This window comes from Schistocerca gregaria, chromosome 10 (assembly GCF_023897955.1).
Source record: "Schistocerca gregaria isolate iqSchGreg1 chromosome 10, iqSchGreg1.2, whole genome shotgun sequence".
Lineage (NCBI taxonomy): Eukaryota > Metazoa > Arthropoda > Insecta > Orthoptera > Acrididae > Schistocerca > Schistocerca gregaria.
The window spans coordinates 72,828,670-72,844,618 of NC_064929.1; the positions used below are offsets into that span (position 1 = coordinate 72,828,670).

At 45.9% G+C, this 15,949-nt stretch overlaps 1 protein-coding gene across 1 annotated transcript in view; it reads left to right on the top strand.

Moving 5' to 3' along the window:
• Positions 1-15,949, top strand: part of LOC126293459 (basic phospholipase A2 notechis 11'2) — a 147,246-nt gene that overhangs the window by 92,991 nt on the left and 38,306 nt on the right. The window contains exon 2 of the mRNA XM_049986703.1: positions 7,658-7,928. Within this exon, the coding sequence (XP_049842660.1) occupies positions 7,658-7,928 (271 nt within the window). The remainder of the gene's footprint in view (positions 1-7,657; positions 7,929-15,949) is intronic.

The window sequence follows — 15,949 nt, forward strand, 5'->3', positions numbered from 1 at the left end:
GGACATGCAGACCGCGTGAGACGACGCTTCATCCAGTCCCAAACATGCTCAATGGGGGTCAGATCCGGAGATCTTGCTGGCCAGAGTAATTGACTTACACCTTCTAGAGCACGTTGGATGGCACGGGATACATGCGGACGTGCATTGTCCTGTTGGAACAGCAAGTTCCCTTGCCGGTCTAGGAATGGTAGAACGATGGGTTCGATGACGGTTTGGATGTACCGTGCACTATTCAGTGTCCCCTCGACGATCACCAGAGGTGTACGGCCAGTGTAGGAGATCGCTCCCCACACCATGATGCCGGGTGTTGGCCCTGTGTGCCTCGGTCGTATGCAGTCCTGATTGTGGCGCTCACCTGCTCGGCGCCAAACACGCATACGACCATCATTGGCACCAAGGCAGAAGCGACTCTCATCGCTGAAGACGACACGTCTCCATTCGTCCCTCCATTTACGCCTGTCGCGACACCACTGAAGGCGGGCTGCACGATGTTGGGGCGTGAGCGGAAGACGGCCTAACGGTGTGCGGGACCGTAGCCCAGCTTCATGGAGACGGTTGCGAATGGTCCTCGCCGATACCCCAGGAGCAACAGTGTCCCTAATTTGCTGGGAAGTGGCGGTGCGGTCCCCTACGGCACTGCGTAGGATCCTACGGTCTTGGCGTCCATCCGTGCGTCGCTACGGTCCGGTCCCAGGTCGACGGGCACGTGCACCTTCCGCCGACCACTGGCGACAACATCGATGTACTGTGGAGACCTCACGCCCCATGTGTTGAGCAATTCGGCGGTACGTCCACCCGGCCTCCCGCATGCCCACTATACGCCCTCGCTCAAAGTCCGTCAACTGCACATACGGTTCACGTCCACGCTGTCCCGGTATCCTACCAGTGTCAAAGACTGCGATGGAGCTCCGTATGCCACGGCAAACTGGCTGACACTGACGGCGGCGATGCACAAATGCTGCGCAGCTAGTGCCATTCGACGGCCAACACCACGGTTCCTGGTGTGTCTGCTGTGCCGTGCGTGTGATCATTGCTTGTACAGCCCTCTCGCAGTGTCCGGAGCAAGTATGGTGGGTCTGACACACCGGTGTCAATGTGTTCTTTTTTCCATTTCCAGGAGTGTAGTTAATCTAGGTGACTGTGTCAAGCGGGATACCATTAATACTGTACTCGAACATTAAAGGCCTGTTTTTCCTACTCACCTTCATTAGGTTACAGTCTTTTTTTTAAAGCAAGCTACCACTCATCACATAAAACAGAAATTGTGTCATCCTGTACCTTTCCAGTCACTCAAAGACAGCGTCATCAGCAAACACTCGCAGATTGCTCCTTAACCTGTCTGCCTGATGCTTTATTGTACGCAGGAACCTCAGAAAATTAAGTCACACATGTGGTCCCGCGTTAAGACCATTGCGCAAGCAAGAGTGTCACATTATCAGAAATGTGTCATATTCCACCTCTGCTGCAGACACAGTTCTGCAGCGATACGGATAACACGGGCGTCACAGCCTGCGAGTAAAATATTGCGGCACAGTGAAACATACTCCAAAACAAGTAGGTGGGCGCACACGTCTTGTGGGCAAAATGTCTAAACTGAACACAAATTCAACTCGAAATCCCAGCGTTATGTGGGTCAAGTGCAATGTCGCGTGGGGCCGAAGTGAAATCATGCCAACAGTTTGAACAAGGGCGCACATACGTCGGTGATGCTGATTGGCAAGAAAGCAAGATATACCACCATCCATGTTTTCTGCAAGCTGGAAGAGCACTTGGAAGGGGGGCAAAAGATTTTGCATTGATAACTTCTGGAATGATTTGGTAACGAGAAGAGAATTTTAGTCTTCGAGAAACTGAACTATTGGACTTTAAAAGAGAAAATTTTGCCAATCAAAATGCTTCAGATGGCTCTAAGCACTATGGGACTTAACATCTAAGGTCATCAGTCCCCTAGAACTTAGAACCACTTAAACCTAACTAACCTAAGGACATGACACACATCCATGCCCGAGGCAGGACTCGAACCTGCGACCGTAGCAGCAGCGCGGTTTCGGACTGAAGCGCCTAGAACCGCTTTTTTTCTGTTGTTGATCGTTGGGTTTCGTCGTTGCGGACGTCACAGGACATCCGTTAAAGTTCGTTTGTTGATCCTTCCACTCAGTTTTTTTTTTATTACAGAGGCCAACCAGCTCTCTGACCGAACACGATGAGCTACCGCGCCAGCCTATTCAGTGACTCAGTGACTATGGAGGCACAGAACAGGAAGATGGTTGGTTGGTTGTTTCGGGGAAGGAGACCAGACAGCGAGGTCATCGGTCTCATCGGATTAGGGAAGGACGGGGAAGGTAGTCGGCCGTGCCCTTGGAAAGGAACCATCCCGGCATTTGCCTGGAGCGATTTATGGAAATCACGGAAAACCTTAATCTGGATGGCCGGACGCGGGATTGAACCGTCGTCCTCCCGAATGCGAGTCCAGTGTGTTAACCACTGCACCACCTCGCTCGGTGAAAAGGACGATAACACGGAAAAGGCAGACCGAGCGAGGTGGCGCAGTGGTTAGGACACTGGACTCGCATTCGGGAGGACGACGGTTCAATCCCGTCTCCAGCCATCCTGATTTAGGTTTTCCGTGATTTCCCTAAATCGTTTCAGGCAAATGCCGGAATGGTTCCTTTGAAAGGCCACGGCCGATTTCCTTACCTAACACGAGCTTGCGCTCCGTCTCTAATGACCTAGTTGTCGACGGGACGTTAAACACTAACCACCACCATCACCAGAAAAGGCAGAGATACTGAATTCGGACTTGCAAAACTGTTGCACCAAGGAAGATCGTAATACAGTCCCTCCTCTCAATCGCCGCACGAACGTCGATATGGCAGATGACCGATCACGGAATACAAAAATAACTATACTGAGGTGACAAAAGACATGGGACGCCTCCTAATATCGTGTCGGACCTCGCTTTGCCCGGCACAGTGCAGCAACTCGATATGGTATCGACTGAACAACAAATGATTGGAAGTCGCCTGCAGAAATACTGAGGTATGCTACCTCTGTAGCCGTCCACAACTGCGGAAGTGTTGGCCGGTGCATGAACTGGCCTCTCTATTATGTCCCATAAATGTTTGAAGGGATTCATGTCGGACGATCTGGATAGCCAAATCATTCATTCTAACTGTCCAGAATGCCCTTCAAACCAATCACGGACAATTGTGGCTCAGTGACATGGCCCATAGTCATCCATAAAGATTCCATCATTGTTTGAGTAATCGAAGTCCACTAATGGCTGCAAATGGTCTCCAAGTAGCTGAACATTGCCATTTCTAGTCAAAGATCGATTCAGTTGGAGCAGAGGGCCAAGTCCATTCCGTGCAAACACAGCCCACCCCACTATGGAGCCACCATCTGCTTACATGGTGCCTTGTTGACAACTTGGGTCTGCGGCTTCGTGGGGCCCGTTTACCATCAGCTCTTACCAAATGAAATCGCCACTCACCTGGTCAGCCCACGGTTTTCCAGTCGTGTACGGTCCGGCCGATACGGTCGCGAGCCTAGGAGAGGCGCTGCGGGCGATGTCGTGCTATTAGCAAAGGCACTCGCTTCGGTCGTCTGTTGCCGTACACCATTAACGCTAAATTTCGCTGCATTGTCAAAATGGATATGTTTGTATTATGTGCCGCATTGATTTCCACCCTTACCTCAAGCAGTGTTGCTTGTCTGCTAGCACTGGCAAATTTTTCACAAACGCAAGTGCTCCCGGTCGTTCAGTGAAGGTTGGTTGGTTGGTTGGTTCATTTGGAAGTGGGATTCAAATAGCGAGCTCACCGCTCCCATCGTATCAGGGAAGGCTGGGGAAGGAAGTCGGCCGTGCTTTTTCAGAGGGATCATCTCGGCATTTGCCTGAAGCGATTTACGGAAATCACGGAAAACCTAAATCAGGATGGCCGGACGCGGGTTTGAGCCGTTATTTGTTGAAACGTCCCCTTAGAAAAATTATACAAGACGGTGCTTAAACTGACACACAATATTTTTAGCGCAACGCAATCTGACTTTCAAAAATCCCTACCAAAAAATGGCCCTGACTAACATTAACCTATACGTTTCACAAATCGCTTACCTCACAAAAATCTTGGTTACTCGAACTTCTGCAATACAGGGAGCGCCACTACTGCCAGCTAAATAAAAGATTCAAACTACGGAAGGCACTAATTACTAATAGGGATAGTTAGCAAATGATAGATTTTAATAGAGAACAAACAATGTATTTACCTTAATAGTGTTCAAAAGTCATAATATATATAGCAGTTCATGACATCCAGGCTTACAAATTTCAAAACTCCGCCATTTCTCTCCCCACATCCACCACTGCTGGCAGCTCACCTCCAACTGCGCAACGCTACGCGCTGTTAGCATCCAGCCGCCCAACACTACAATGGCGAGTATTACAACAATGCCAACCAGCCACAGACTGCACACAGCACAGCCAGTGATTTTCATACAGAGCGCTATGTGGCGTTACCAATAAAAAAAAACCTAAACAGCCTACTTACAGTGTAGACTGTTGGCCACTGCATTGTGCGTAGGGGGGAGGGGGGTGTAATGCCTGAAATCTGGCATTCTCGGCATACTCTTGACAACATGGATTTCGCAACACTGAATTCCTTAACGATCCTGCCATAATTACTTTCGAAACCTTTTCCCCTGCATCACTTGACTACAAATGACAGCTTCGCCAATGTACTGCCCTTTTATCTGTTACGTACGCGATGCTACCGCCATCTGTATATGTGCGTATCGCTCTCCCATGACTCTTGTCACCTCAAAGTACGTGCTGATCCCGTAGCAATCGTACTTCCAGCGCGCTGTACGACAATGGAATGGGTCGAAGCCCTTTTATATAGTGGTGTTATTGGCAATATCCTCTCCCAAGCACTTCACAGCTGCTTGCAGGTTTTGTATCCCGCCTGTAAGGCGGCGCGTGGGTCTGCTCCTGAAAACTGAAAGGTTGGCCGAATGCAGGAAGCGAGTAGGAGCAGGAAAAGGAAAATCTCTCGGTACTGCTCTTAGCAATGGTTTTACTATATCACAATATTAACTGAATACATAACTGTGCACTGACGTGCGAAGCCTTAGATCCGTCGTAAGTAGTACATAGTCTCAATACCAAGGCAAGGCCCTGTGAGTTGGAAGCGATGTTTTCAGTCCGTCTCCTCTTGATGAAATGGTCTGAATCTGGAGCTTAGCTCGTAGAGCTCCACAGCCCGGCTAGACGGAGCTGTCGTCGGTGTCTCGTAGTGCCAACTTATGGACTTGCACCTACGCCGTGGCATCGTTGCTATCGATACCACAGCAGGGTATAGATGTGCGTGTAGATTCAATTGCAAATGGCGCAGAGTTGCTTGTTTGTTAGCACTGACAACTGTACGCAAACGCCGCTGCTCTCGATCGTTAAGTGAAGGCCGTCGAGCGATGCATTGTCCCTGGTGGGAAGTAACGCCAGAAATTTGATATTCTGGGAGCTCTCCTGACACTGTGGATCTGGGAGTATTGAATTCCGCAACAATTTCCGAAATAGACTGACCTGTACATCTAGCTCCAATTACTGTTCCGCGTCCAGAGCCTGTTAATACCCATCTTACGGTCATAATCACGTCGGAATCTTTTGACATGCATCACGTGACTAGAAGTGACAGCTGCACCACGCACTGTCCTTTTATACGTTGTCTACACGGCACTACCGTCTTCTGCGTATGTGCGTGTGGCTGCTCCGTGACTTTCGTCACCTCATGCAGTGTGTTACGTAGACTACTGGCCATTAAAATTGCTACACCATGAAGATGACGTGCTACAGACGCGAAATTTAGCCGACAGGAAGAACATGCTCTGATATGCAAGTGATTAGCTTTTCAGAGCATCCACAGAAGATTGGCACCGGTGGCGACACCTACAACGTGCTGACATGAGGAAAGCTTCCAACCGATTTCTCATACACAAACAGCAGTTGACCGGCGTTGCCTGGTGAAACGTTGTCGTGATCCCTCGTGTAAGGAGGAGAAATGCGTACCATCACGTTTCCGACTTTGATAAAGGTCGGATTGTAGCCTATCGCGATTGCGGTTTATCGTATCGCGACATTGCTGCTCGCGTCGGTCGAGATCCAATGACTGTTAGCTGAATTTGGAATCGGTGGGTTCAGGAGGGTAATACGGAACGCCGTGCTGGATCCCAACGGCCTCGTATCACACTAGCAGTCGAGATGACAGGCATCTTATCGGCATGGCTGTAACGGATCGTGCAGTCACGTCTCGATCCCTGAGTCAACAGATGGGGTCATTTGCAAGACAACAACCATCTGCACGAACAGTTCGACGACGTTTGCAGCAGCATGGACTATCAGCTCGGAGACCGTGGCTGCGGTTACCCTTGACGCTGCATCACAGACAGGAGCGCCTGCAATGATGTACTCGACGACGAACCTGGCTGCACGAATGAACGTCATTTTTTCGGAAGAATCCAGGTTCAGGAAGTGTAGTTTATGCCGGATCATGGCCCATCGAACATAGGCCAGTGTGAGGTGGAGCGTACACCATTAAATTAAGTAGTGGTTCTGACTTTGTACAGATGCACTGTTTGTGTTTCCTTTTCTTTTTCGTTTATAAATGTATAGCTATGGTGTTCTTTTAATCATTGACAAAGGTCTTCTTAGGCACTATTGGGTTTTATTATTGTTCTGAAGAAGGTGTAGTTATCTACGCCGAAACCTATGTTAACACTTAACACTAGGTAGTTTTTACGCAATCGAGGCGGGTTTTTAGTTTTTTAGTTTATTAAGCAACGATTGCCGACGCGCTGCGATGTTGACGGTTCTTAAATCCTGGTTGTGTTTACAACACCATGATGGTCGCATCTGTGTTTGGCGCCACCGCGGTGAACGCACATTGGAAGCGTGTATTCGTCATCGCCATACTGCCGTATCACCCGGCGTGATGGTACGGGGTGCCACTGGTTACACGTCTCTGACACCTCTTGTTCACACTGACAACACTTTGAACAGTGGACGTTATATTTCAGATGTGTTACGACCCGTGGCTCTACCCTTCATTCGATGGCTGCGAAACCATACATTTCAGCAGGATAATGCACGACCGCATGTTTCAGGTTCTGTACGGGCCTTTCTGGATACAGAAAATGTTTACTGCCGCCCTGGCCAGCACATTCTCCAGATCTCTCACCAATTGAAAACGTCTGGTCAATGGTCTGGCTCTTCACAATACGCCAGTCACTACTCTTGATGAACTGTGGTATCGTGTTGAAGCTGCATGGGCAGCTGTACTTGTTGCACGCCGTCCAATCTCTGACTCAATGGCCATGCGTATCAAGGCCGTTATTACGGCCAGAGGTGGTTGTTACGGGTACTGGCTTCTCAGGATCTATGCACCCGAATTGCGTGAAAATGACATCACATGTTATTTCTAGTATAATATATTTGTCCAATGAGTACCCTTTTATCATCTGCATGTCTTCTTGGTGTAGCAATTTTAATGGCCAGTAGTGAATTTTTTTGAGGTCCCCAAGTATACAGAGAAGAAGAGGCGTCCTGTCACTGTTGGCTGGGTATTCCTGACGGTGTCCATGGTGACGGATGTCTATACGCTTGCAGGCTGTTCTGGCGGTGCTGGCGGCAACGCGACCGGCCCGGTGTACCTGGCCCGCGGCGGCCGGCCGTGGCTGCCCTCCGTGGCGCTCACCCTGGAGGGCCAGCAGCAGCAGGGTGGAGACTCCGGGGGCTCGTACAGGCGGCCGCGGCGCGGCGTCTTCAACCTGTACTCCATGGTGCAGTGCGCCACGGGCTGCGACCCGCTGCGCTACAAGGGCTACGGCTGCTACTGCGGGTTCCTCGGCTCCGGCTACCCCGTAGACCCCATCGACAAGTGAGTACATCTCCTCCTACTCTAGCGCACGTCAGATGCGTCGTGCCCGGGACGTCTCACATTACAGTAGGTGCACAGGGTGAGCACACAGCCTTGGCCAGGGCTGCGCGGGGTATCCGTGCTGTCCGGGGCGCCTTGCCGCGGTTCGCGCTGCTGCCCCCCGTCAGAGGTTTGAGTCCTCCCTCGCCCATGGCTGTGTGTGTGTGTGTTTTCTCCTCAGCGTCACTTAGTTTAAGTTAGATTAAGTAGAGTGTAAGATTAGGGACCGATGACCAACATCTACATGGATACTCTGCAAAACACATTTTAGTGCCTGGCGGCGGGTTCATCGAACCACCTTCACAATTTCACTATTATCCCAATCTCGTACATCGCGCGGAAAGAACGAACACCTGTCTCTTACCGTAGGACCTCTAATTACCCTTATTTTATCGTGGTGACAGTTTCTCCCTATACAGCGTGTTACAAAAAGGTACGGCCAAACTTTCAGGAAACATTCCTCACAAACCAAAAAAGAAAATATGTTATGTGGACATGTGTCCGGAAACGCTTACTTTCCATGTAAGAGCTCATTTTATTACTTCTCTTCAAATCACATTAATCATGGAATGGAAACACACAGCAACAGAACGTACCAGCGTGACTTCAAACACTTTGTTACAGGAAATGTTCAAAACGTCCTCCGTTAGCGAGTATGTAGTGTACTTCATCGATTCACCGCCAGTTGGCCCAAGTGACGAGAATCCGCACGCAGTTGTGCAATCACGTCATCAACACAGATTTTCTGTGAACGCTTGGGCAGGCATTGTTGGTGATGTCTTGATTGGGCCCCATGTTCTTCCACCTACGCTCAATGGAGCACGTTATGATGATTTCATACGGGATACTCTACCTGTGCTGCTAGAACATGTGCCTTTACAACTACGACACAACATATGGTTCATGCGCGATGGAGCTCCTACACATTTCAGTCGAAGTGTTCGTACGCTTCTCAACAACAGATTTGGTGACCAATGGATTGGTAGAGGCGGACCAATTCCATGGCCTCCACGCTCTCCTGACCTCAACCCTCTTGACTTTCATTTATGGCGGCATTTGAAAGTTCTTGTCTACGCAACCCCGGTACCAAATGTAGAGACTGTTCGTGCTCGTATTGTGGACGGCTGTGATACAATACGCCATTCTCCATGGCTGCCTCAGCGCATCAGGGGTTCCATGCGATGGAGGGTGGATTCATGTATCCTCGCTAACGGAGGACATTTTGAACATTTCCTGTAACAAAGTGTTTGAAGTCACGCTGGAACGTTCTGTTGCTGTGTGTTTCCATCCCATGATTATTGTGATTTGAAGAGAAGTAATAAAATCTCTAACATGGAAAGTAAGCATTTCCGGACACATGTCCACATAACATATTTTCTTTGTTTATGTGTGAGGAATGTTTCCTGAAAGTTTGGCCATACCTTTTTGTAACACCCTGCATACACACAAAGAAAACAAATGACATGCAGACGACTATCCCTTAAGAGAGGCAGTGAGGTCTATCGGAGCTGGTCCTAGCTCGGCAAGGAACTGGCTGTACTGCTCCTGCGCTGGATTTGTAAAGCCAGCGGAGGTCGGCGCAGTGCTCCAACTTTCCCTGTGTCTGTGAGGCGACCTCTGCAGAAAGAAGTTCACATTAGTCTCTATCAAGTTCTGTTTATTTTGAAGAATTGTTTTCGTTTTGGTTGCGCCTGCAAGTGCTTGTTTATGTTATATGGTACACAGTGGTGTCTTGAGTGTAGTCTGCTCGGCAGGGGCCGTCTGTGGCAGACGTAACAGAAAACATGTATCTTTCCGTACGAGCTCTGATTTCCCTTATTTTATCGTGATGATCGATCCTCCCTAAGTAGGTCGGTGTCAACAAAATATTTTCGCTTTCAGAGGGGAAAGTTGGTGATTGGAATTTCGTGAGAAGATTCCGTCGCAACGAAAAACGCCTTTCTTTTAATGATTTCCGACCCAAATCCTGTATCATTTTTTTGACACTCTCTCCCATATTTCATGGTAATACAAAACGTGCTGCCTTTCTTTGAACATTTTCAATGTTCTTTGTCAGTCCTATCTGGTAAGGGTCCCACACTGCGCAACTCTATTCTAAAACAAGACGGACAAGCGTAGTGTAGGCAGTCTCCTTAGTACGTCTGTTACATTTTCTAAGTTTCCTGCCAATAAAACGGAACCTTTGGTTAACCTTCCCCACAACATTTTCTATGTGTTTTTTCCAATTTAAAGTGTTCTTAATTGTAATACCTAGGTATTTAGCTGAATTTACAGCTCTTAGATTATACTGATTTATCATGTTACCGAAGTTTAACAAGTTCCTTTTAGCACTCGTGTGGATGACCTGACACTTTTCGTTATTCAGGGTCAACTGCCACTTTTCGCACCATTCAGATACGTTTTTCTAAATCGTTTTGCAGTTTGTTTTGATCTTCTGATGACTCTATTAGTCGATAAACGACACCGTCAACTGCAAACAACCGAAGATGGTTGTCTCCAAAATCGTTTATATAGATAAGGAACAGCAAAGGGCCTATAAAACTACGTTGAGGAACGACAGAAATCACTTCCGTTTTACTCGATGACTTTCCTTCAATTACTACGAACTGTGACCTCTCTGACAGGAAATCACGAATCCAGTCACATAACTGAGACGATATTCCATAAGCACGCAATTTCACACCAAGCCGCTTGTGTGGTACAGTGTCAAAACCCTTCCGGAAATCCAGAAATATGGAATCGATCTGAATTCCCTTGTCAATAGCACTCAACCCTTCATGTGAATAAAGAGCTAGTTGTGTTTCACAAGAACGATGTTTTCTAAACCCATGTTGACTGTGTCAATAGACAGTTTTCTTCGGGATAATTCATAATGTCCGAACGCAATATATGTTCCAAAATCCTGCTGCTTACCGACGTTAACGATATGGGCCTGTAATGTAGTGGATTACTCTTACTACCTTTCTTGAATATTGGTGTGACCTGTGCAACTTTCCAGTCTTTGGGTACGGATCTTTCGTTGAACGAACGGTTGCATAAGGTCGTTAAGTATGGACCTAATGCATCAGCATACTCGAAAGGAACCTAATTGGTTTACAGTCTGGACCAGAAGACTTGCTTTTGTTAAGTGATGTGAGTTGCTTCACTACTCCGAGGATATTTACTACTGCGTTATGTTGGCAGCTGTTCTCGATTCGAATTCTCGAAATCTTACCTCGTCTTCTTTTGTGAAGGCATTTCGGAAGGCTGTGTTTAGTAACTCTGCTTTGCCAGCACTGTCTTCGACATTATCTCCATTGTTATCGCACGCCGGCCGGTGTGGCCGAGCGGTTCTAGGCGCTTCAGTCTAAGTTCTATGGAACTGATGACCTCAGAAGCTAAGTCCCATAGTGCTCAGAGGCATTTGAACCATTTTTTGTAACTTAAAAATAAATTCTCTTAAACTAAATTAACCTAGAACTTGTTGACCATTGGTTGTTACTGTAGTGGCTGCTGTGGCATTTGTTTGCGGAGGGGGGGAGGGGGCGGGGTCACTGGATTGCCGGAAATCGATGTCAGTGATGTCTTCTGCTGGTTTTTCTTATTGTTGGTTATGTATGGCATCACAGCCTGTATAGGATGCAGGCAGTTTTACATCTGTGGTATGTTGAGAAAATCACATGAAAGGCTGTTATATGACAGTTGCTCATTTAGTATTTCATCGCTTTGTAGCTTCACTTGCGTCGTTGGTGTAAAGGCGCAGCTGTTGAGTAACATTACACTATCGCTCTTTGTATTTTGTCACTGTTTTCCGACGTAATTCACTGAACAAATTGTTTCGACATACATGTTAACATTATGCACTTAATAATTTGCACTTGTAGCATGTGAGTCTACATCGATTATCGAGATTTTGTATCGATATTCTTGTTACTGACAGATTTATAGTCGTTTATTTACATTTATACTTCTTGAATCTGTTGAGTTAGAATGGCTTAAGACTATTGAAGAATTTTGAGTTTTTGAATTCGATTATCTCATAACGAATGTTATCGCTGTTTTGTATTATGGATGAGATTTTTCATTTCTTCCACGATATCCATTCTTTTAATTTTTCCTATTTTGTGTAAAATTTCGAAGTTGTCTTCGAGTTTCAAAGCGTGGCCTGTGTCTTTAACGTGAGTTACCACTGCTGATTTGTTACATTTATCCAGTCTGTAGCAGTCTAAATGTTCTTTGGATCGATTCTGAAATTTCTGCCTGTTTCATGTATATAATATTTATTGCATTGGCTACAGGTAATTTCGTAAATGTCCGATGCAAGACCTAAAATTGTTGATTTGTAATGATATAAGAAGAAAAAAATATTTTTTTTTTCATTTTTTTATCTGTTCGTTTTTCTGTCGGTCTGTTAAGACCCTTTCTCTCAATGCCAAGTTGGCCTATCAGGTTCAAAATTATGTTGTATAGTAGGATGTATGGTCCGTTTCTGGTGTAAAAATTTTAAGTTTATGATCAAAATACCCGGCCAGTTATGTCACATATTTTGCAACTAACAAACTCTCATCAAAATCTGTAGGGTACCTTCTGTTGACAAAGTATCATGAAATTCGGCAAGATGCAAGATTTCACAGTCGAAGTAAAGGAAAAACGTGATAAGGAATACCACTCAGTCCATGATAAGAATATTGCAGCACTGCATTGATACCAATGGTCATCACTTCGGACACCTTCTGTCATTGGACGTTAATGCCACCTTTGTGACCTACGTTGACCTTCAAAAACCATGCTGTTACACATCATTGGATTCGTCTCGATAGCTGCTATCAGAAAATATGTACCAAACTATAGCATCCCATTTTAAAAAAAACGAAGTTGACCTTCGTTGACTAACGTCATATTTTGCCCCCATTGTACCATGCAACTCTTTCCCACAAAATTTCCAGCTACTATCATACAGGGTGTTCATACAGTCCCTGTACAACTTGGAAATTTTATAACAACGGCAACTGTTGAAATATTTTAACAACATTTCTTTTATAGTAATCAATGTTTGTAAAAGTTTTTTCACAGAGTTCAATAAACCTCTATATGGGCGAATTTAGTTGCACGAAGCACATCAAGACGGTACTCGATTTCTTGCCATGTTCACTGTAGCATAGTGTCATCGATGGTTGCAATGGCATTACGAATCCTTTGCTTCAAGTCAGAAATGTCCCGTATCTGTGTTTTATACATGATATCTTTCACATGCCCCCATAAAAAAGTCCAAGGGCGTGATATCTGGCGAACGCGGTGGACAAGGAATTGTCCCATCCCTCGCAACACATCTGCCTGGAAATGTTTCATTGAGGAACTGTCGAGCATGCAGTCCCCAATGTGGTGGTGACCATCTTGCTGGAAAATGATAGTTGGTTGTAAGTCAATCAGTTGTGGTGCTACATATTCGGTTAGAGGGTCGAGGTAAACATCTGCGATAATTGTTGACTTGTTGAAGAAAAATGGACCAATTATTCCACACATTCACTTTTGGACTATCCCGGTGAAGCTCCCTAGTCACATGGGGCTGTTCATATCCCAAGATTCTCACACTGTGTCTGTTTAATGTCCCAGAAACATGAAAAGTTGCTTCATCACTGAAACAAACTCGAAAGGACCGATGGCCTTGTAAGGTGTCAGGCAAATCCAACACCTTCCATGAAAACCCTGACATGATAAGCAAATCCAGTAGTATGTCACATAGCTCCGAATAAATCGTGACATTAAATTAACCAAAGTAATACGTGTAACGAGTGAGCAAATAGAATACCACAGACTAACACAAGAATGCCTAAATGCATGTCGTACCTTCCCACTGTGAGACAGACGCAGTTCCGAGGGGAGAAATGAGAACAGAAGCCGAGAGCAGAACCGTGTTAAGATAGATGGCCCTACGATAAGGGGCGGACTGGACACCCACGTAGCCAGCCTACCGCTAAGACCACACCACCCGCAGGTTTTAGCGTGAGACTTTTCCGCGTCTCTGTTACGTCAAGGACCACCCCCCAGCCCATGTTAAAAGCTAGAGTCCTGCAGAAAAACAGTATAGATCTTACGTTAACGCTAAAAGGACCACACCAGCTGCAAGTTTTAGCGTGAGACTTTTTCGCATCTCTGTTACGTTGCAAACTTTAAAAACATTGCCCCACCACGAAAAGTATAACGTTTCTCATTGGATAGACAGAATTTTTGTAGGCGGAGCTTAAGGTTAACATTGAGACCCTGATTGGTCAGATTAAAACACAGCCAGATAGTTTTTTTAAAACCAACTTCGGTAAATTGTAGTAAGGAGAAGTTAGGAGAGAGTTGTTTACGAAAGGACGAGCTGGACGGAGTTGCGCCGGCTGCCGCCCCCTGACGAACACCGACAAGTTAATGAACGCATGCGATGCTGCATAACAGCGCATAAAGCTTCACTCAGAACTGCAGAAGTCTCATCTGTTACACCCCCTTTTTGCGTAATACTAGTGTCTATCGTAAATTAAAGCTCATGGTATTCACATTTGCCACTTGAAGTAAAAATCAGAAACGCGATGGTTTCTCTGTTATATAGTTATTGAGAATCCACATCAGCCACTGTAATTTACGACAAGTTAGATAAGTAATTAAAGATAATTGAGGGTCACTGTAGACCATTTTGATAGTTTTCTCTTTTGTGAAACTTAATTTAAACCTAGATTATAGACGTGATATGGCATAGGTCATCCTTCGATTCATTGTAGAACTTGGAAATCCATTCAGGGAATATTTGTTCACATTTTTGTTGAACGCAGTTGGTTTTTACCATTCTGTATTAAAACACTTCCTTTTATCAATAGTGCAATTTATAAACGATGTTTTGTGAGTAGAATAAAATTTCCAATGGTGAAACTTAACTGCTTTTTTGACGTTATTTTACCAGCTAACTAAAAATAGCAAAGCCTTGAACCCCTTCCACTACATTTAGTTAGTATTAAGATTCTTTTGCAGGGAGTGCAGTGGAGCTGACGCTGAGATCATTAAGTATTTGGTTATATCATCGCTAGTCTCACTGAACTCTTCTGAAATCTACATGTCTGGCGTCTCCTTACCAGCAACAGGTCCCAGGTTCCAACTAGTTAATTCCCTAAAAAAACACGCTCAGAGCGTCGTTGCGCGAAAGTGGTAGGGAGACACGATATAGAACAAACAGATACCACTATGAATGACTAGAGCCTTTGTAGTCTCGTCCCTTCAACCCCCACAAACCAACGAACCAAATTCGCCTGAGGAATGCTTCATCATCCGAAAAACGTTCTAGCATGTTGAGTGCAAACTCTGTCCGTTTTGGCTTGTCATGTGGTTCAAGTGTCTGTAACAGTTGCACTTTTTAAGCGTACAACCGTAAGTTCTTGTGGAGGACATTATGCACAGTTGAACGTGGGAAACTGACGGGCAGCAGTGCGGATGAACTTCGTAGGCGAACGAGTGAAGACTTTTAAAACGCGATCGATGTTTTCCTCGCATGTTCTTGGTCGGCCGCTCCTCCCTTTAGCCAAAACTGTCCCTCTCTCCATAAGTTTTTTGTGCCATGCACAGATTGAAGGGCGCGATGCTTCGTTCTGAAGTTTCGTTGAGTCTGAACGTCCGATTTTGTCTCATAATCTAGGACACACATTGTGCCTTCTCTTGAGGAGTTGCCATTTTATATAATTTCAGTTCCTTCGATCAACGGAGTTTCTGAAACACAAAATTTTAGTATATACAAAAACTTTAGTAAACAGTGATTACAGTAAAAGAAATTTTGTCAAAATATTTCAACAACCGCCGTTGTAATAAAATTTGGAAGTTGTGAAGGACACCCTGTACTTTCGGAGTTATTCTAGGTGGCAATAGTTAGCAACTCACCCTTGTAATGGTTCTTTATTTACGTGACCATTACGGCACTCCAACCCCAGTTCTCGATACCAGTAATTTCGTACTACTTTTCTGCGAAGTAACAGACA